We start from the raw sequence: 22,313 nt of genomic DNA on the forward strand, positions 1-22,313 counted from the left end.
TGCCAACCTTCTGAACATCGGCTGATGCTTTATAAGTGTAGTGGTTTGTAGCTGCGCAATACATTCAAAATACGCTAGAGCATCAAATGCGTTATGCCCAACGCACATGCGTTGTACTGGTTCCAATTTTAATCAGTTAATGAGCAAATTTCGCTCAAAAATGATCTGGTTACGCACACTTCAACCTTTGCGTGTACTCTACGCATACACACATATTCTCTCTAGCGATCAAGCAAATGCACATGACCCGAATGCAGGGTTGTACTGAATATGGAAATTTAATATTTTTAACAGATCATGCACGAGAACGAGGATATTATCACGGATAAATTGCCGCGGCTTATCAAGGCTACCATGCATCATGTGATGTGTGAGAAGCGTGTTTAGGGTATACTCGCGAGTCCCTTCGAGTAATGCCGAGGATTTAGACAAGGTGATGGAGTTTCTTGTTTGACGGTGAAGAAAACCTACACCAGGCTAAAAGCGGAAGCTTAGCATATTGGACCACTGATCAATACGTCAAAAACAAAGAATATGAAGGGAAGATGACAACTGTTAGCTTCCAACCCCGGATCATCGTAGACTGCGATGAGCTTTAGGTGGTAGACGAGTTCGTGTACTTAGGATCGTTAGTGACCACTGACAACAGCACCTCTAAGAATATCCGGAGGCTCATTCGAGCGGGAAATCATGCCTACTTTGCACTTCGTAAGACGCTGAGAACCAATCAAGTGCGCTGTCGTACGAAGCTGAAGCTGCACGGATGGTCCTCTACGGACTAGAGACGACAACACTGCTCTCATGGGACCTGAGCCCCCTTGGAGTTATCGAACGGAAGGTGCTGCGAACCATCTACGGTGGAGTACAGACTAAAGACGGAGAATGGCGTAGACGTATGAACCATGAGCTGCAAGCGCTGCTAGGAGAGACCCTTTTTGCTCACTGGCCTATCTGGAAACATAAAAATTGAAAGGATAGATATGACAAAACCCCACGAAGGAAAGAAAGGCATCTTCGTTTGAGTCATAGAAATCAACAAGCCATCGTTAAAATTGTTCGAGAGGGTCTCGGGAGAGGGTTGGATCTCACGTATTGCAAAATTCGTTCCGTGTGTGCTACATGCTGTACCTTCACAGCACTCACGAATACCTTTTCCTAAAGCATCGCAATCAAATTCGAAAGTGCATTCTGACTCATGCGGCCGGATGGAAGTCATGACACCAAGTGGCAACCTTATGTTATGACTATGATAGCGATCTATTTGCTGAAGACAAAATCACAAGCAGAAGATCAAATAAGGGATTTCATCTACATGGCTCGGACACATTTTGGAAAAGTCCCGATAGTCATTAGGGCTGATGATGGAGCAAAATATTCAAATATTTATTGAATGCGAAAAGAATAATCATGCAGCAAACTGCACCTTACAGTCCTCAGCAAAACGGTCAGGCGGAGACGAAAAACAGACCGTTAATTGAAATGACTCGTTGTTCACTCATAAGTATGGAGAAAAATACTGGGGCGGAGCAGTATGTACAGCCAACTATCTTCTTAATCGTCTGCCTGCACGAAAAAGGGGTTGGTGAGAAATCAACTTGCAATTGCGTATGTGCACGTGTTAAAAAAACGACACAAAAAGCTGGATAAGGTAAGCATTCGTATGATTTTTGTCGTATGCTGAAGGTAGAAAAGCATATTGATTTCTCGATTCTGCGACAGATCTCTGCCCAATAGTCAAATATTTGACCTTTTGACATAATGGTCAAATTTATTTGACATCACGATTGCCCGTGTTTGCCACATTGAAAAATTGGAGAGTGACAAACAATTATCTTTGACCAAATTTTTATCTGTCAAAAAGTGACAAATATTTGACGCTTAGTCAAAGAGTGTAATACAGCCTTTAGCAAAGACGCTAGGTTTCTAAAGGAGGTTTCTGGTACAGAAGCAACTATTTTTGAAGGGTTACCTTATGACGGATTTTCCACGACGATCAAAGCGTATGAATAAAGCTACTCGCCCTCAACGACTGATTGAAGAAATAAATCCAGTGCAGGTGCAGGAGGAGAACGAAGCGTAGTCGTACAAATAAGCAACATTGTGTGATCAAAAGGAACAATGGTTGAGTGTAATGAGAGAAGAGCTTCAAGCGCATGAGAAACTGAATACTTGGGTGCTTGTTGATTTTCCAGAAAGTCGAAAAACAATAGGAGGTCTTAAGCGAAATGCGGATGGAAAAGTAACTAAGCACAAGGTTCGAGTGGTGACGCAGTGCTTTCGTCACAAACTGGGCTTGGATTTCGAAACGTTTACGCACCAGTTGCGAAGCAAACTAGTCTTATGCCTTGTTCAGACTACGCCGCATATCACCTGATATCGCCAGATGATATCGGTTATCACTTCGGGTGTTCACACTACAGTTTGGTAATTGAGAAGAGAAGAAAACGAAAACAGGTTAAAGCAAAAACAAGACAACAAGATCAATGCAATTAGAATGGAGATGCCAGCTAGTCGGCTCGCACCAACACGAACTCCCATATGCGATTGTCCTAATGTGCGGAATGAAAAACGCAAAAGTATTTCATTCCTTCTTATTCGCATACTCGCGAATTGCGAAATTTGTAGGGTTGCATCAAATTTCTTTCCGTCGAGTTGCCCACTGCTGTAAATCTGTTTTTTTTTTTTGGTTTTCGATCATGATATTCACGATATCAGGTAGCCGAAGTGATATCCGATGACAGCTCGATTGTATGGGATATCAGGTAATATGGATAGTGATATGGCCTCGATAGCACGAATCGCCTAATATCAGGTGCAATGCGGTGTAGTGTGAACGGGGTATTAGAATACTCTTGGTGATTGCTAGTCACAAAGGAATGATTTAAGGAATGATCACATCAAAATTGTTTCTCTCCGGGGTTTCAGTAGAATTTAGCTTTGAACCCTGAACCCCTTTGAACCCCCCCCCCCCTTTGCTACGCCACCACTGCAAAGCTTATATCGTGATACCAATACACCTAACAAAATACTATTTTTCAGCTACGCTTTTTAAAGACCGCGTCTTTAAAAAGGTGGGTGGGTCTTAACCGCATTGTTCATGTCAATTAAAATTTCTTAGCATTCCTAGTACTAGTTTATTACTGAAAACAATTTTCCATAAAATTTAACGAATGAACCCTACGCGACTCGTTACACTCTTTCGGAAGAAAAGCGAACATCAACAAACTTACGACGCCCACTTTTTACGATATGTAATCATCATTTCACAACGCTTTTATTGATCACGCAATTCAATGTATTATCTGTGACCTGGATCAACGTGAAACTAATCGCTTTCACAAACGTGAGCTATAATCAGTAAGTGGTTATCGCAAACATCATGAACTCTAAGCATAGGTCATTTTAGCAAGAAATTCACCATATACTAAAGTTTGTCTTAACATTACCTCGACCTAATATAGTGTCTAGAAATTTGGTAAAGTCGTACAAAATCGTAATCACAGTTGGAATTTTAACCATTCCAGCAGGGTGCAGCTAGCTTCTATAGTTTTGGGTGCCTTAAGTACTTAGATAACCGTAATCAGGTTTACTGCTACCGAGGGGGTATATAAATAGTTATGAGAGCTATAGAATTCCTATAGTTCTGGTTGAGGTGACGCGCAGTGCAGTTTCGCCACAATGAAGTGTGCATTGCTTCTGGGAACAGTTGGATTGTCGTTGATAATCACAGTTGCAGGTCTTGAAAATGGTTTATCGCGAAAGCCTCCGATGGGTTGGATGAGTTGGGAACGATTTCGATGTATTACGGATTGCAAAAAGTACCCGGATGAGTGCATCAGTGAGCAGTTATTCAAACGAACCGCCGATCTGATGGTGTCCGATGGTTATTTGGAGGCGGGTTATGAGTATGTGAACATCGACGACTGCTGGTCCACCATGGAGAGGGATTCTGCTGGCAAACTGGTGGCGGACCCGACACGGTTCCCGAATGGAATGAAACATTTGGCAGACTATGTAAATACTAGAAAAGAAATGTTGGAAAAAATGAACTTGAACTTGTGATCTCTTTTTCCACTAGATCCACTCGAAGGGTCTCAAGTTTGGTTTGTATCAGGATATCGGAACAAAAACGTGCGCAGGTTATCCCGGGATGAAAGGCTACTTTGAAATTGATGCCCAAACTCTCGCTGATTGGGATGTAGATTTCATTAAGATTGACGGATGCTACGCTGACGAGGTCAAGATGGTCGATGGTTAGTGAAAAAGTTCGAAACATTACGATATTTAAGAGATACAAATTTCTTCACCAGATTATATATTGTTTGGTGAGTTTCTTAACAAAACTGGTAGACCGATGGTGTACTCATGCAGCTGGCCAGCCTATCAGGAGTACAGTGGGATTATTGTAAGTTTTTTTTTATTACGCATTTTCGGCGACCAATTTCATTTTTACCTACAATTGAATAACAGCCCGATTACGTAATTCTGAAGAAAACCTGCAACATGTGGCGAAACTGGGGCGATATTGAAGATTCTCATAGTTCGGTTGAGTCAATTACCAGGTACTTTTCAGACAACCAGCAGCGAATCCAGCCCCATTCAGGTCCTGGTCATTGGAATGACCCGGACACGGTAAGATTGACTGTCGTTTTGGGATTGTTTTCGAACGGTACTCGATGGATTTTTTCCTTCAGCTGGTTTTGGGAAACTTCGGTCTAAGCTACGAACAGAGTAAATCGCAGCTCGCCGTTTGGACAATACTTGCTGCACCTTTGTTGCTGTCCAACGATCTGGCCACCGTAACACCGGAGGTCAGAGCTCTGCTTCAAAATAGGGCGATCATTGCCGCCAATCAGGACTCTCTCGGGATACAAGGATTGCTACTGAAAACGGTTAACAGAATTGAGGTGAGTGGCAGTCACGATAGTGACAAGTTCTATTTATTCATATAATTATGTCGATGCACAACTTTGGCCTGGCTTTAAGTGTCACATAAGCCTTTCAAACGTGTGACTATTTAGAATTTAAAAATCTTGAATTTTGATTTAATTTTGAGAATGTGCCGAACAAATAGTGAAAACATTCGACGAATTTAGGAACGTTAACGTTATGCTATTGCATTTTTTTTTTGTTCCGGCTCTGAACCTTCAACCCCAAAAACGCCACGACCTTCCGAGACCGTGTAAAATTAAGGCGAACAACATCTTCTCCAAATAAACCATGGTCACGATTATATCTCGTATGTGCATAATAAACTGCCAAAACTGTGTCCGTTTGGATGCGTTTGAAACCTGCTCAATCTCAAGCGCTGTTTGGATTGAAACTACGTAGGAAAATAAGCACCAAAAAAAAAACATTTATTTATATGTCCACTTAGCAATGCATGCATCGGATGATGCATGCAAACAGATGGAAACAGATCGGTGCGGGCTAAGCTCGCTAAGCCATTCCAAAAGTGCAAATGTGTCGGCATTTTTAACATTCCTGTGTGTAGGACCGCAACCTCTGATCTCAAGAGCACGCGATTACGAAAGCACAAATTTGAATTACAAATCAGAGCTATCTCGGAATAGATACATACCAACCGATACGACCACATTGTGGTCGTGGCTGGTTCACACCCAAAAAAAAACCCGCTTTGGAGACGTCATCTGGAGACGACGCAGCAAGAAATCAGTTTTAGCCTGCGTAAAACCTGACTGATATCCACTAAGCCGTATTGGTATGCGATTTTTATCACACACAGATTTGGAAGCGGCCAATTTTGCCCAGGGTTAAGGATGAATTGACGCAAGCGATCGCCTTTGTCAGTCGCCGTGCCGATGGAGCGCCCTACAGCATCCAGGTGGAACTGATCGACGATTTGGGGCTTAGCAACAGCACTTATATAAAGGGATACGAAATATTTGTGAGTATAAACATATAGCTGTGAATACAATCAGTGTATGTTTCGCATTTCTAGGATCTTTTCGACACCACCCGCAAGCCCGTTTATGTTCGAAGAGATGGTCGCTTCGAAACACGTGTGAACCCGACCGGTGCTAACCTGTATCGCTTCGTACCTAAGCTGAACGTTATTCTACGCGGTTTCACCAATCCGGAATATTAAATGTTTCTCTGCGCAGCTGAAACTTTTTATTTTGTTGCTGTCTAATTATCGGCTCACAGTTCAGAGAAAAAGTCAGATGACTAATGATACGCACAGGCACGGCTGACAAAGTGTTAATTTGACGGTTTCGTGGGATTCCATTTGCAAGCTTCATTAGTATTCTAATATCGAATATTGTTTGTAGATGACATAGTACTTAGCATAAGTCGGTGTTCGGCAAGTGTCTATCAAGTTATAATATAAACATTTTATTATAGTTGTTCTTAAGATTTTTTTTCTTAACTCATTCATTTGACACGGCTTAATTCCACTTAAATTGACGGTGCCAGATACAAAAAAATAATAGTAAAACTACTGCTGCTGTTCATTAGAGCGCGTAATCAGCATTATTATTATTTTGGATGAAAGGGCAACCGTGGGGTTGGTGGTTCCTGCTCTGTGCTCATTCGTCTTTTTGCAATCTAAAGTACTAGCTTGGTTTTCGTAAGTCATGGGAAGTGCCAATATTGTGCCAATTTTTCACTCACTAGGACTGAATTCGCAACGAATCAGCCTACGCTTACTTAAATCATCCCTCAACAGTTCTATTGCATTTAATATGACTCATACAGGCTTTATAAAGGATTTGCATTTTACTGAAACGTCAAATCAAGAAGATAATATTTATCGTTTCAGGTGGAAGTGTGTTGAACCCATAAATGGCCGACTTCGAGCCACCACGTGGTCGACTTCGAATTTTCAAATGCTTACCACTCAGTTATAGTTAATACGTCACTTGTGAAAACATATCATCATGTTTGTTATGGCGACGAAAACATAAGAAAGTGTTTTCGCAGACAACACATTAACTATTCTCGAGTCTAGTGGCACTGAGAATTCGTAGCCGACCACGTGGTGATCACGTGGTGGCTTCTACACACTACCACCTCTCAGCGACAATGAAAAAATACCGAACGCTCGTCGAGCAAATGAATTACCGAACAGATTAGTGATGGCTCAGCTGTTGAAAGCTTGATCAAAAGTTTGCTGAGATCGGTAAAAGAAACTAAGCGTGTACATTGAACATCAGTTTTGAAATTGAACTTGTTAAAATTTTTACAACGATACATTTACAGTGACACAAATCCTTATTCGTACATCACCAAAAAATTTAAATCACCTAGTCACACGTAAATATTCTTTGTCATCTATTGAGTAGGCCATGAGAATTTTGTAGTGTGAACACAAACTGTCATTTCCAGTTACATTTGAGTGTGGAAAGTTGTTTGGTTTTGGTAAAATCTTTTCAAAACTCGTGAAAATTAAAAAAAAAAACAGTTCAAAAACATATTCGTACTTTTCTGTACGACAGGTATTTCGAGTTTTATATACAGAATTCTTCATTTGACACCAGTTTTCGCGTAAGTATAATAGGTAACTTCCATAAGAATAGGAAAATATGTTTTTTTTTCGAATTCGTCACTCGATGGTTATAGGTTGAAATCCTCACAATGGCGAGAAAAGGTAAAATACTGCGATTGTGGAGAGAGAGCTTGTTGTTGCACACTACAAAGATGGTAAATCACTTCGGGAAATAGCCAGCTTGTTGAAAAGACCCAGATCAACAGTTCAGTACATTGTTAAGCGGTTTGTTGAAGAAACGCACCAAGGAACTTAAACAGAAAAAAGTTGACCACGCAGGATGAAAGATTAGTGATCAGAAAAATACGAGAAAATCTAAAAACAACAGCTGTTGATATCGCGGAAGAACTGAATCAGCGCAATATTGTAAAAATTTGTCCGGAAACGGTCCGTAACGTACTGAGAAGGAATAATCTTAACGCCCATGTACCGAGGAAAAAACCATTTATCAGCCAGAAAAATAAGAAGCTCCGATTCGATTTTGTCAAACAGCATGAAAATACCCCAATGTCGTACTGGGAAAATGTTATTTTCGTTGATGAGTCCAAATTCAACATCTTTGGTTCGGATGGTCGTCGTTTTGTATGGAGAAAGCCAAACGATGAACTAAACATAAAAAATTTGAAAGCAACCGTTAAGCATGGTGGTGGTGGGGTTAGGGTATGGGGGTGTATGTCTTCTAATGGTGTTGGCGATTTGGTTTTCATCGATGGTATAATGGATCAAACTGCATATTTGAACATTCTGAAAACAAATTTAACGCAAAGTGCGAATAAAATGGGATTGAGCGGAGGATTTAAATTTTACCAGGACAATGACCCGAAGCACAAGGCGCATAAAGTACGCATGTGGCTACTTTATAATTGTTCATAAGTAATAGATACTCCACCACAATCTCCAGAAATCAATCCTATTGAAAATCTATGGGGATGTTTAAATAAAAAAATCAGAAGCCACCAGATTTTCAATAAAATGATCTAAAAAAACATTTACAGGACGAGTGGAGTAAAATTCCAGCTGAATACACTAAAAAGCTGGTTGAAAGTGTTCCAAAACGGCTAAAAGCTGTGATGAAGAGCAAAGGTTACCATACAAAGTATTAATCCCATTTATTCACACATGTTTATAAAATATAACTAGTTATTATTAATACTGTACGAACATGAATTTGAGTAAATATTGCTGTATAAATCAGTTTAAAACAATTCTCAGAGAAATAAAAATCACTTTCCCAAAACTATATATCACGTATTGTAGTTTAACATTTGCTTCATTATAGCACTTAAACAAACTATCTGGAAAAATAAATTCTCTTGAGAAAAATTGCATGGTGGTACGAATTCGAGTTTGTGTCACTGTATGTCGTTACTTTCAAGCTGGTTTTGGAATACATCCGCATATCCGTCACACTGCCTTCTTTGATGGAAAATCTGCGATTTTTGCATCCCAAAACACGTGTTGTAATTTGTGACCTGTGCTGCAATCGATTTGTCAAGATATCCTTTGCTCTCCTCTCCTGTCAATAAAAACGGTTTATCAAAGCGATGAAAATTCCGAGGAATATTCAGAAGTCGACCAGAATAACTTCCGATTTCCAGTAGTGAATGCTGATGTGGATTCTAACGGCACCTTTTTTGATTCTCCCGCTAATCCTGTTACCAGAAAGCGCAAAGGATCGAAGAAAGAGCAACAACGTTCATCAAAGGCGAAGAAACGATGATTAATCCATGGTGTTAAGTTTGAGAGATGTGGAAGCCGCGGGCTGCTCGGAAGCGTTTACAAAAATTGAAGAAAGCAAGAGAACCTCAAGTATTGGAATGACGTCGTCGGACAAGCAGCATTTGTACGTGAAAGTTTAAAATGTTCCGGTATGAATCCAACGTTTTAATGAACAATGTCGAGCTCAAGAATGTTTTTCGAAAGTTTTAAGACTGATCAAGGCCACGATGGATGGTGTACAGTGCTGTGTGAAGACTTTGGATGCATTATCAACCCGTTTGAAACACGCAAGGGATTTCGACAAGGCGACGGTCTCTCCTGCCTCCTGTTCAACATTGCGCTTGAAGGTGTGATGAAACGTGCGGGGCACGGTCTTCAATAAATCCAGCCAGTTCATCTGCTTTGTTGAAACATGAAGCAGAAAAGGTTGGATTGAAAGTGAATACGCTAAAGACTAAGTATCTGCTAGCAGGAGGAACCGAGCGCGATAGGTCTCGCATAGGCAGTAGCGTAATAATTGACGGAGACGAGTTCGAGATGGTTAACGAATTTGTATACCTCGGATCTTTGGTAACGTCAGACAACAACTGCAGTAGAGAAATCCGCAGACGTATTGTAGCTGGAAGTCGTGCTTACTACGGACTCCACAAGACGTTGAGGTCTGATAAACTTCGCCCCCGTACAAAGTGCACCATGTAAAAGACGCTTGTAAGACCAGTAGTCCTTTACGGGCACGAGGCATGGACAATGCTCGAGGAGGACTTGCAAGCACTGGCCGTTTTCGAACGACGTGCGCTTAGGACTATCTTCGGCGGAGTATGTGAGGATGGCGTATGGAGGCGAAGGATGAACCACGAGCTGGCGCAACTCTACGGCGAACCCAGTATCCAGAAAATCGCGAAAGCTGGAAGGGTACAATGGGCGGGACATGTTGTAAGAATGCAGGACTACAATCCCGCAAAAATGGTGTTCGTTTCGAATCCGGCAGGTACAAGACGTAGAGGTGCACAACGAGCTAGGTGGTCAGACCAAATGGAGCAAGATCTTGAAAGTGTGAGACACTCAAGAAACTGTAGACAAGCTGCTATGGACCAAGGACGTTGGCGTAACATTGTGACGCAGGTGTAATCCTGAGGGATGTTTCACCAGGAAACTAAGTAGGCACTACTTGGAGAAACTCCCATTGTGTACCTGACGAAGGTCGGGAGCCTGCAATGGCTGGACATGTAGCGAGGTTGCCGGATAACAGTGCAGCAAAATCGGTTTTCTCCAAGGACCCCACCGACACCTTAATCAGAGGGGCTCAACGTGCTAGGGGGCGCGAGTAGTAGCTCAGGACCGACGAAAGTGGAGGAAAATTATTGATACGGTACGAGCCACCACGGCTTTAGGCTGCAGAGGCTCGTCTGAGTAAACTGCCTATCTCGTTCGTGACTCAGCTGTCATCAGCCAAGTTTGTCTCGCGATCGATGTTATCATTCTGGTCAAGAGTGGAGCCGTTTCGATGGCATTGTTAACCAATGGAAGCTTACTTGTGATTTGTAGAGTTTGTTAACGAGAACTATAGGCTTAGATGATCTCTCTCGTAATCTAGAACTTGATGAGTACGCTCTCAAACATACTACCGAAGGAAACATTCACGGAACACATATTAGATTACCGTTTTCTCTAGAAATATACATTTGTGCACTTTTAAATAATCCCAGTTCCAGCGCACTAACTAGAGGTAGCAAAAAACTCATGCACTTCGAACACTTGCAATTAATGAGAGCTTCAAACCAATCAAGGAGTCTCTTCGGTGGTTTTTGTTGCTAGCACAAAAAGGAATTTATTGCAAAACGCGCCGTCTTCTTTATTTATTAGAGTTCATGACATGTGAAGCCATTTTTTGATATTATAAGAAAGTGATATAGCGATTTTTTTCATTCAACCTAACTGTGGTTCCTTCTTTATTCGCTCGATTTTGACCCAGAAATAAAGAAATTCGCGATTAGAGTTGAACATATTTTGCGGCAGATATGGAAGCACTGTTTAAACATTTTGATCCCTAAACTTGCCGAAGGAAACCTTTATCGAAGTAGTCCCACACCCTATTTCTGGAATTTGTTTATAAGCGCCAAAAAAGCGAGAGACTAGAAAAAGCTGGAAGAAATATAAACCCAAAAAAGTTGGTCTTACTTCTAGGAGTTATGACACACCAGAAAACCAAACGAAAATAAAATAAATTTATCCATAAACAAAAAATAGCAAACAAAATCGTTTTCGAAAGCCAGGAAACATAAAAAAATAACAGATGCTGCTTTTTAATTTGGATTTCGACGATTCTTTAAAACCTCTAATATTGGCAAGCAAACATCATTATCCGTTAGTGGAGTGCGTCTTGAACTGTCCTACAGATCAGACGTTTTTTCGGTTGCTTGTGGACTGGTCTTTGACTGCCTATAGCTTCAAAGTTTGTGTTTTGTCAGTGTGTCTTTTAAAGACTACCTGAAAGTTATTTCCCATCAGTCTTTCTCAAGACTACCTACTTTTGAATTTAACATTTGTTTTAACTTTTTTCGTATCACCTGAAATGGCTGGACGGAAAAAGAAGCCTCGCATCGCTGCGGGGAGGAAAAGAGAGGCATCTCTTTCTGACACTTCGAGTGTCTGTAGTGACAATCTTTTTGATATTTTGCCTGAGCAAGAAGCTGGTGAAATGGAAGTTACCAATAATGAAACTATACAAAATATAAAATCTTTAAAAAAGGAGAAAGTTCCACCTATTGTGGTAACTATTTCTTCTGAATTTAATATATTCAAAAAGGAACTTTCAACGTTTGTTTCTGACGTTAAAGTTACCTATCAAATTGGCCGTAGAGGTGAATGCCGCTTATTAGCCGACTCAGTAAAGGGTCGTGATCGTCTTGTTCAGTATTTAACTGACAAGATGTACAAATTTTTTACATATGACACCAAGAACGCCAAGCCGTTCAAGGTTGTCTTGAAAGGTCTCACCAACGATCAAACCGTTGATGAGATCAAACTTACTTTAACAGAACTACTTGGCATAGCCCCTACCCAAGTAATTCTAATGAAACAAAAATCACGAGGCGAAAACAGTCAGAGAACTGGAATTTCCCTTGTTAATTATTTAATTCATTTTAACCGCAATGAGGTTAACAACTTAAAATTTTTTGAAAAAGCACATGCTTTGTATAATGTGCGTGTAAGGTGGGAAATTTATAGGAAGTATGGCGGAGGTGAAAAGCATATCACCCAATGCCGTACTTGCCAACGTTATGGCCATGGTTCCAAATTCTGTAACATGGACCAAAAATGTCTTAATTGTGGAGACTTTTCTCCCAAAAAGGACACATGTCCTGTGAAAGAGAGTAAAAATTTTCGCTGTGCGAATTGTACCGGCAACCATATGTCAAATTTTAATCAATGCCCAGTCCGTTTAGCAATTGTTAAGGCAAGGCAAGGTAAACAAAATTCAATTTCTCAATTAACCAACCAACTTCAAAACAAAATTCTCCAAGCGTACCAGTGACGCATAGTTTACCTACTCCTTTGCATACCCGTTTAACTTATGCACAGTTTACAGGTAGTTCGAACATTCGAAAATGACCGTTAATATGGGTAGGCAAAACACGCTAGAAAATAATTGTACACCTATTACTCCAGCTAATATTGCTGCCGAAAATATTTTTTCTAATGTCAACTGCCTGGGGCCTATTACGGCAGGTAAACTTTCTTTTTTGCAACAGGCAATGTTCGATCTTATGAACGCCATGTTGCAGGCAAAATCAATGTTTGAAGCCATTCAAATAGGCACAAATTTTACTATTAAAAATGTTTCTAATTTAAAATTTAGCAATGATTTTAAATAAAACAATTAAAATATTAAATTGGAATGCTCGCTCATTGAAGGCCAATGAGAATGAGCTTTTTAACTTTTTAACAGTAAATAATGTGCATATTGCAATTATTACTGAAACATTTTTGAAACCTAACATAAAATTAAAATATGATCCCAATTACGTGGTTCATAGATATGATAGGATTCAGGGTTCCGGCGGTGGAGTTGCAATTGTTATTCATCGCCGAATCAAACATCGTGCTCTTCCCCATCTTGAGACGAAAGTTATTGAAACTTTGGGAATTGAAGTTCAAACTGAACTTGGGATTTTATTTATTGCCGCAGCATATTTACCATTTCAATGCACACGCGAGCTCAAAAATTATTTTAAAGGTGATTTACAAAAACTCACCAGAAATCGTTCGAAATTTTTCATAATCGGCGATTTTAACGCTAAACATCGTTCATGGAACAATTCTCAAAGTAATTCCAATGGCAAAATTTTATTCAACGATTGTTCTTCAGGATACTATTCTATTTTGTCTCGGAATAGTCCTACATGCTTTTCTTCTGTAAGAAACCCTTCAACAATTGATTTGGTGCTGACAGATCAAAGTCATGTATGTAGTGATTTGATCACACATGCTGACTTTGATTCTGACCATCTTCCAATAACTTTTTCTTTATCACATGAATCAGTTTTAAACCCTATGAGCTCTGTTTTTAATTATAACAAGGCTAATTGGGAAAGATACAAAACTCATATTGAGAGAAATTTCAATAATGAGCTTGATTTGCAAAACGAAGTGAATATTGATTCCGATTTGAAAGCATTAAAATGTGCAATTGTTGATGCCAGGAATTATTCTGTTCCAAAGGCTCAAGTGAAATTTGATTCATCAATAATTGACGAAAATCTTCAACTTCTAATTCGTTTGAAAAATGTCCGCAGACGTCAATATCAACGTTCTCGTGACCCTGTTTTTAAAACTATTTATAAAGATTTACAGAAAGAGATTAAGCATAGATTTACTCTTCTGAGAAATCAAAATTTTGAGACTAAAGTTGAAAAATTGAAACCATATTCAAAACCATTTTGGAAGCTGTCGAAGATTCTTAAGAAACCTTCAAAGCCTATTCCAGTTTTAAAAGATGGTGAACGTTTTCTTGTATCCAATGAACAAAAGGCTCAAATACTTGCTCAGCAGTTTGAGAGTGTTCATAACTCAAATTTGAATTTTGTGAGTCCAATTGAAAATGAAGTCACACGTCAATTTAATTTAATTTCTTCCCAGAATTTTTTACCTGCAGAAATAATTGAAACTAACTTGAATGAGATTAAATCAATTATTAAAAATTTCAAAAATATGAAAGCACCTGGTGACGATGGAATCTTTAATATACTAATCAAACATCTCCCTGAGAGCACAATGGAATTTTTAGTGAAAATTTTCAATTGCTGCTTCAAAATTGCATATTTTCCCAAATTATGGAAAAAATGCAAAAATTACTCCCATTTTAAAACCGGATAAGAACCCAGCTGAAGTTTCAAGTTATCGACCAATCAGTTTGCTTTCTTCAATAAGTAAACTGTTTGAGAGAATTATTCTTAACAGAATGATGTCGCACATCAACGAAAATTCAATTTTTGCAAATGAACAGTTTGGATTTCGCCATGGGCATTCCACAACTCATCAATTGTTCAGAGTTACTAATATGATACGAGCTAACAAATCTGAAGGTTATTCCACTGGAGCTGCTCTTTTAGACATAGAAAAAGCATTCGACAGTGTTTGGCATAATGGTTTGATTGCGAAATTGCAAACTTTTAATTTTCAAATTATCCTAATCAAAATTTTAAAAAAATTATCTTACTGACCGAACTCTGCAGGTTGTCTATCAGAATTCCAAATCTGATATATTTCCTGTCAGAGCAGGTGTACCTCAAGGTTCAGTCTTGGGTCCAGTCCTGTACAACATATTCACTTCAGATCTTCCTGATTTGCCTCCAGGATGCACAAAGTCATTGTTCTGTGATGACACAAGCATTTCCGTAAAAGGAAAAAGCCTTCGTGTCATATGCAGTCGATTGCAGAAAAGTTTAGATATTTTTTCTTCCTACTTGCAAAAGTTGAAAATCTCTCCCAATGCTTCTAAAACTCAAATGATAATTTTTCCGCATAAGCCTAGGGCTTCTTTCCTCAAGCCAAACAATAATCACGTTGTCAAGATGAATGGGGTTATTTTAAGTTGGTCAGACAAGGTTAAGTACTTGGAACTAAGTTATGATAAAAAACTTATTTTCAAAGAGCACATTGAGAGTATACAAGCCAAGTGCATCAAATATACGAGATGTTTATATCCTCTCATTAACAGGAATTCCAAACTTTGTTTAAAGAACAAACTTTTGATTTACAAACAAATTTTTAGACCAGCAATGCTTTATGCTGTACCGATCTGGTCAAGTTGCTGTTCAACAAGGAAGAAAACGCTCCAAACGATTCAGAATAAAATTCTGAAAATGATTTTGAAGCGTCCTCCTTGGTTTGGTACACTCGAATTACATAGACTTACTGGTGTTGAACCATTAGAAGCTATGTCAAATAAAATTATTAACAATTTTCGACAAAAATCGTTGCAATCCTCAATTGCTACGATAAGCTCTCTTTATAGCCAATAAGTTAGCAATTAAGTTAGTTGTAAGTTTACTTCCCCTTTTCTGACAAGTAGGTTTAAATCCCTACGAATGATAAGTTCTAATTGCGAAAGCAAACAAATCCTAACAATTAAAATTACAAATTTCTAATAGTGTTGAGAAGTCACAATTTGTGATTGGACACACATACTCATTATTTACTGATATTTATCATAAATACTTAAGCTACTAACAAATCCCCCCTTAAAAAAAAAAAAAAAAAATTATCCGTTAGTGACGAATTTTAAACCCATTCATAACACCGAAGATTGTCAATCTCACACGTCTGTTTCCGCCGACAAAAGTTGTGACATCTTGGATTGAAATCTAACACCTGGTTTGCGTCACAAAGAAAGACAAAAAGAAGATTCGGATTGTTTAGTTCGAACAAAAAGCACGCTTCATACAAAGATCAATAGCGCGAAAAGTTTTATTGCATGTCCAAGACTGCAACATAGAGAAAGATTTACGTTGCGTTTCTCGACAGTTTGGTATATTAGAGGAGTCGCTTGAGCGAAAACTAACTTCTATTTTAGTTATAAATAATAACGAGCATCTCCCAGTACCTATTGGATTTCTACCATAGCGAAAAGAATGTTTGAATGATTTTTTTTCTGCACGTACCTTCAGCGTCACCCGTCGTACCTGAGTTGAACAAAAACGTGCCGAATAAAATGTGGTGACTGTTTGGGGTCAAATTTAACTAGCAATTAGTATGTATACCTAACTACCATTATAAGTGGGAATTGTGTTCCGCTATAAAGCATCAGTTGATCCTGAATTATTATTATCTGTCGTTATTTGTCAGCTACTAGTGAAATCCCACAATATATGACCGATCAGTCTTCTAAAGAAATTAAGTTCATAGTAAAAACTCATACACAATCATGGACTGTCGAAAGCAACCTTGATAAACACCGGATTCAAATCATGAGCAACAAATTAAATAATTTATTATAAAAATTTATACTACCCATCAAACATAACAATTACTGCTCCTTTCCGAATAATGTATGCTATTAAAAATCCTACTTTTTTCACAAAAAATATAGCCAGATATATAGATATTGTCATACTTTTCCTAAACACGTCACCCTTCCCGTCCCTTCCCAACTGTATCCCAACAACCAGTCACTAGGAAGTACAATTGGCACAATTCGTCCTAGTCGGAGTACGGTCATAGCTGCGCCTGTGCATTTTGTCGACCGTCTTAAGATAGTACGTTCCAGGAAACAGGACATCCACCGATCCGCTCGGTTCATAAGGGGCCGCGTGGTTGTTCTTTTCACGGATCTCCATCAAGCGAGTAAATTCTTCGGGTGCTACTCTTTGTCTGGAATCCAACAGTGGCTGTACGTAGTTGAGGTGAGCCTTGAATGTAGCGACGGTTTCTGCATTCGAGCTTACGGAGATGGAGTACATCGACGACGCCAAACCGGAACCGTAAGAGAAGACACCCACCTTTTTACCAGTTAGTTCCTTCACGTCACTGTTGATTAGAAGTGACACTAAACCTCCGTACACGGATGGAGTGTACATATTGCCAACTTGATTGGCTAGATGCAGAGAGGCCTTCGTTTTTGCGTTGAACACTGGAGTGAAATATGTCATGAAAGCTTTTTCAACGTCCCGGTCAAAATACGTTTCTTCGAGTTTGACCTCCTGAAACTGGTCGAATCCAGGGTAAACTGCTGCCCGTTGACTTGCCGGAGTCAGAACAAAATCATTCAAACCAAGGCGTGCCAGAGATTTCTGAACCAATTTACAGTACGGAGTATGAAAAACGATGGCATCAAAGTGGCTTAGGTTAATCGCACTGGCGTTCGGGTTCTGTTCAGCGTAAAGCTCTCTGTACAGCTGGTAGCAATTATCCAGCGCACTCAGATAGCACTGTATGGATAGTTTTCCATCGACAACCGGATATTCCGAGCTTAAATCTGGCTTGTAAAAATCGTACGCATGCTTCATAAAAGTGGCACGAAGTCCTCGATCAATGGTCAACGGTGCATTCGGTCCCACTAGCATAGCGATTGCACCGGCCCCACCAGTGGGCCGCGCTGTCCCCTCTGCATATACGGCAATATCCGCACAAACAACAAGTGCCAGCCGACCTTTACAGCTCGATGATTCGACCCAGTTCACAGCATTAAACAAGGCCGCAGTTCCGCCGTAGCAAGCGTTCGTTGTGTCGATTCCCTCCAAATTTGACACTCCGTGTTCTTCAAACAACTTCATTAGCACTGTCTTCACACTTTTCGATTTATCAACCAAAGTTTCGGTTCCAACTTCCAACCGACCAATTCGCGAGTGGGAAATCTGATGACGTTCCAGCAGATTGTTGGCCACCGTCAGACATAGTGAATTGACATCTTCTCGATCGGAGCAAAAGCCCATCCGGCTCTGACCTAAACCGATCGTATATTTCCCAGCGGAAACACCATCATACACTTCGAGTTCAGTTTGGTCTACGTATTGCGAGGGGAAAATAACTTCCAGCGCCAAAATGCCAACATTGTTGGGCCACGATTGCGTAGGCAAGCTTTCGTGCACGTGGTTGGTCTCAACGGGTAGATTTGTTGGCTTGTTAGGGTTTTCTGACGGTGGAACACGTTCGTACAACCGACGATGCATTTTATCCACTGATTTGAGGTAATAAGTACCGGGAAAGAGCGCTTCAATACTACCTGATGGCTCATAGGGTGCGGTATGATTGTTGGCTTCACGGATTTCCATCAGCTTGGTAAACTGTTCCGGTGAAACTTTGCGCCTGGCATTCAGTAACGGCTGTACATAGCTGAGCTGATCTTTCAGAGAGCTGAGATCTTGCGGATTGGAGGTGATAGCAATTGAATACATTGTTGAAGCAAGTCCAGATCCGTAGGAAAAAACACCCACCTTCTTGCCGATTAGTTCCGTATCGTCACTATTGATAAGCAGTGATACCAAACCACCGTACACAGATGGTGTGTACATGTTGCCTACCTGGTTAGCGATGTGCAGAGATCGTTTTGTTTTCGCATTGAATACTGGGGTGAAATAAGTCATGAAGGCCTTCTCTACCTCTCGATCAAAATATGTCTCCTCAAGCTTCACACCTTCAAACTGCTCGAAGCCAGGATATTTCAGTGCTCGTTGATCAGTAGAGGTTAGAACGAAATCGTTCAAACCTAGTCGTGCCAAAGATTTCTGTACAAGCTTACAATAGGGCGTGTGAAAAATGAAGGCCTCAAAATGTTCCAAATCAATTTCCTTCGCACTGGGATTGCTTTGGGCGAACTGTTGCCTGTAGAGTTGATAACAATTGTCCAGTGCACTCAGATAACACTGTATCGAAAGTTTCCCATCTACAACTGGATATTCCGAACTGAGGTCTGGTTTGTAGAAATCATACGCGTGTTTCATGAAAGTTGCACGAAGTCCTCTCTCAACAACAAGTGGAGCATTTGGTCCTACCAGCATGGCGACAGCTCCTGCACCTCCAGTAGGACGTGCTGATCCCTGGGCATACACCGCAATATCAGCACAAACAACCAGCGCTAATCGGCCTTTACAGCTCGAAGATTCCACCCAATCCACAGCATTGAACAGCGCTGCCGTACCTCCGTAGCATGCATTTTTAGTATCGATCCCTTCCAGATTGGTCAACCCGTCTGGGCCAAATAATTGCATCAACACCGATTTCACACTTTTCGACTTGTCCACGATGGTTTCCGTGCCTACCTCCAGACGGCCAATCTTAGACAGTGGAACATTTTGACGATCCAGCAGATTCTTCACCACTGTCAAACATAACGAGTTGACATCTTCGCGATCGGAACAGAATCCCATCCGGCTCTGGCCTAATCCGATTGTGTACTTCCCAGCAGACACACCATCAAATACTTCCAGCTCCGTCTGGTCGACATACTGCGACGGGAAGATAATCTCCAGCGCCAAGATTCCCACATTCTCCGGACAGTTTCTCATCGTTTGGTTCGATCTGTTACGTGCTCGACGCTCGTTGGATACACCTTAAAAAGACGAAACTTTCTTCACAATGAGGCAGCACCAAAACGCGACCACCGAAACGCAATACACTGGCTGAGCTGAGCTGAACTTTCTTTTCCCTCTTCAACACGCGTCCACGTACGTAGCAATTTCATTCAAGATACTTTCTCTGTAGCATACGAGAAACCCCGTTATTCCGTCAGTAGGTCACAGTACTCGGAACCACTGGATTACTGAACCTTTGAAATTATGTAATTTCACAGTCACACGCGACGTTCTTGCTTCTACTGGTCGCGCGCGTATTACCGTTTTAGTCGATGCGATCCCTTTTTTTTTTGTTTCGCCAGGGATTATGTCACACGGAAGGGGAGTGTAATTAGCCAATTGGTGTGATCGTTGTAAGTGCACGACTCCCGACAGCAGAGCGTTCCTCTTAAATCATCCACCTGAACGAAACTCCGAGCAGTGACTGAATGGTCGCGCCGAAGAGAAGTGAAAATCTTCGCCTGTAGACTCTTCTGTAGCACACCGTAAACGAGAAACGGGTTTTCACCTCTCGTCTTCGCTTGCCTACTTGCTTGCTTGCTTGCGTTAACAAAACGGTGATGTTTTATCAATCGCAGACCGGAGTTTCAGATCGTATGACCGCACGCTCGCACTCGCACTGGAATGGTAGACTGTCTGCTGAATCATGTGGTTTTTTTTTTCTTGTTTTGCTGGCGGAGTGTGGAACGAAGTGTCAGGCGAAAAGATAATCCAACCAAAACAGCCAACATCGATTATAATTACGTTTACATTTAGGTACTCACCGTTCTGGTTGATAGCGGTAACAGGTATAATACACACATTTATACGCTCGTGTGTCACATTCTGCACACTTTGTAATGTATTTTTACCGCAAACTTAGTTTAAAGTTACGAAATATGCAACATGTTTGCTAGCACTTGTGAAAGGATCTGCGCAATGAATGAACGAATCAAAACAAAGTAGCAATCCTTATCTGTAGAGAAACATATGCGAAAGAACCGGAACGTCAAACAAAATTATCAACGCTACCTGACGGAAAATGTTAGAATTTGCCACTTACGGGTCGTTGTCTGTGCTGTATTAGCGTGTAAGAATGTTATAAACAGATGGCTTCAAACGAATATTTCGCTCTCTTCGTTGGTTGAATTATAGGGTAAAGCATGGTGTGTAGAACATGTTTTCTACAGTTTGATCGGAAATGAAACTCTTAGATAGACGCAGTTGATTTTTGCTTGGAGCTTGATTTTTTTTTGCTTGAACTATGAGCAACAGTTGGTAACTTTTTTCTATTTATTTACATATCTCAAGCATTCATTAGCAAAATCTCGAGTTGTAAATTTTGTTATGAAGAGAAAGATAAGTAGCAATGTTAAATTTTTTAGATATTTGTAATCAATATGGCTCTATTACAGGTATTTCTCGTTACAAGGTAAACACGTTACGTTATGTCGAAATTACGTTATACCGAAACATGTTTTTCCTAAAAAGATCCACTAGAAAAATGACCTATATCTTTAAATATTTCAGACATGATTCAAAATTTTAGATTACCGCATATATCAATGTATTTTTATTATTCAAACTACCGATTTGTTTGTCACAACAGAAAATGTACCATTAAGTGGCAAACACAACAATGATTTATCTGCTAATGCTTGTTTTCGATTACCTTAAATATTGTCTGTTTTCTTTCTCTCTCGTTTCTTTTTTTCCATATTTTCGTTTTCTTACTCTCATATTTCTATTCATTCATCTCATATTTTTAATTTCTTTCTCTTTTCTCCCTCATATCTTTTCCATTTATCTGTTACTTTTCTTTTTTTCCTCAAATTGATATTTTTTCTCTCTTATCTCTTCATTCTTTCTCTCTCGTTTCTTCCTTTTTCCTTCTATTTCTTTCTTATTTACTATTGTTTCTCTCTTATTAAAATCTTCCTCTTATTTCTTTTTAAATTCACTCTTATTTCTGTTTTACTGCTTTCTTATTTCTCTCTTATTTCTCTCATATTTTTTTCTCTTTTATTTTTCTCTCGTTTCTCACTTCTTACAATTTTATTTCTCTCTTGTTTCCCTCATATTTCTCATTTCTTCCCTATTTTTTTCTTCAATCACTCTCTTATTTCTATTGAACATAATTCACAATTTTAGATCACCGCATTTATCAATATGCATTTTTGTTGTTCAAATTAACGATTTATTTATCACAACAGAATATATACCATAAAGTGGCATAAACAACAATGGTTTATCTGCTACCTGACGTTTGTGTCCGATTACCTCGGGAAGGTCATCCAAGTATTTTTAGATGTTCTATGGTACACAAAAAGTTTATTTAATTTAAAAATTTTTAGAACTGCGTTGTTTAGAGTAAAAAGATACGTTGTATCGATTAACGCTATAAAAAGGTTACGTTGTAAGACAGGTTACGTCATAAAGAGAAACACCTGTATATTATATTATTATGTTTGAATCACACCATATTCTTCACATTTCTTGTTGTCCTACCTCTACTCTTCTCTCTTCTCTCTTCT

General features: G+C 39.8%; 3 protein-coding genes across 3 annotated transcripts in view; 1 reads left to right on the forward strand and 2 right to left on the reverse strand.

Moving 5' to 3' along the window:
- The window catches only part of LOC129725849 (V-type proton ATPase subunit C), a 38,759-nt gene extending 18,062 nt beyond the window's left edge, over positions 1–20,697 (reverse strand). Inside the window, exon 1 of the mRNA XM_055682166.1 lies at positions 20,565–20,697. The gene's annotated coding sequence lies outside the window, so the exon portion shown is untranslated. The remainder of the gene's footprint in view (positions 1–20,564) is intronic.
- On the forward strand, positions 3,631–6,376 carry LOC129725848 (alpha-N-acetylgalactosaminidase). Its single transcript, XM_055682163.1, has 7 exons — positions 3,631–4,014; positions 4,079–4,253; positions 4,311–4,405; positions 4,471–4,632; positions 4,695–4,907; positions 5,747–5,908; positions 5,963–6,376. Exons 1-7 carry the CDS (start codon positions 3,679–3,681, stop codon positions 6,107–6,109), a joined length of 1,290 nt encoding a protein of 429 aa, XP_055538138.1. The 5' UTR covers positions 3,631–3,678; the 3' UTR covers positions 6,110–6,376.
- On the reverse strand, positions 16,173–20,708 carry LOC129725847 (uncharacterized). Its single transcript, XM_055682162.1, has 2 exons — positions 20,565–20,708; positions 16,173–19,778 (listed from the first exon to the last, which is right to left on the reverse strand). The coding sequence occupies exon 2, from the start codon at positions 19,732–19,734 to the stop codon at positions 16,903–16,905; it is 2,832 nt and encodes a 943-aa protein (XP_055538137.1). The 5' UTR covers positions 19,735–19,778; positions 20,565–20,708; the 3' UTR covers positions 16,173–16,902.
- Between the last annotated feature and the right edge of the window lie 1,605 nt (positions 20,709–22,313).

Source organism: Wyeomyia smithii, chromosome 2 (assembly GCF_029784165.1).
Source record: "Wyeomyia smithii strain HCP4-BCI-WySm-NY-G18 chromosome 2, ASM2978416v1, whole genome shotgun sequence".
Classification (NCBI taxonomy): Eukaryota; Metazoa; Arthropoda; class Insecta; order Diptera; family Culicidae; genus Wyeomyia; species Wyeomyia smithii.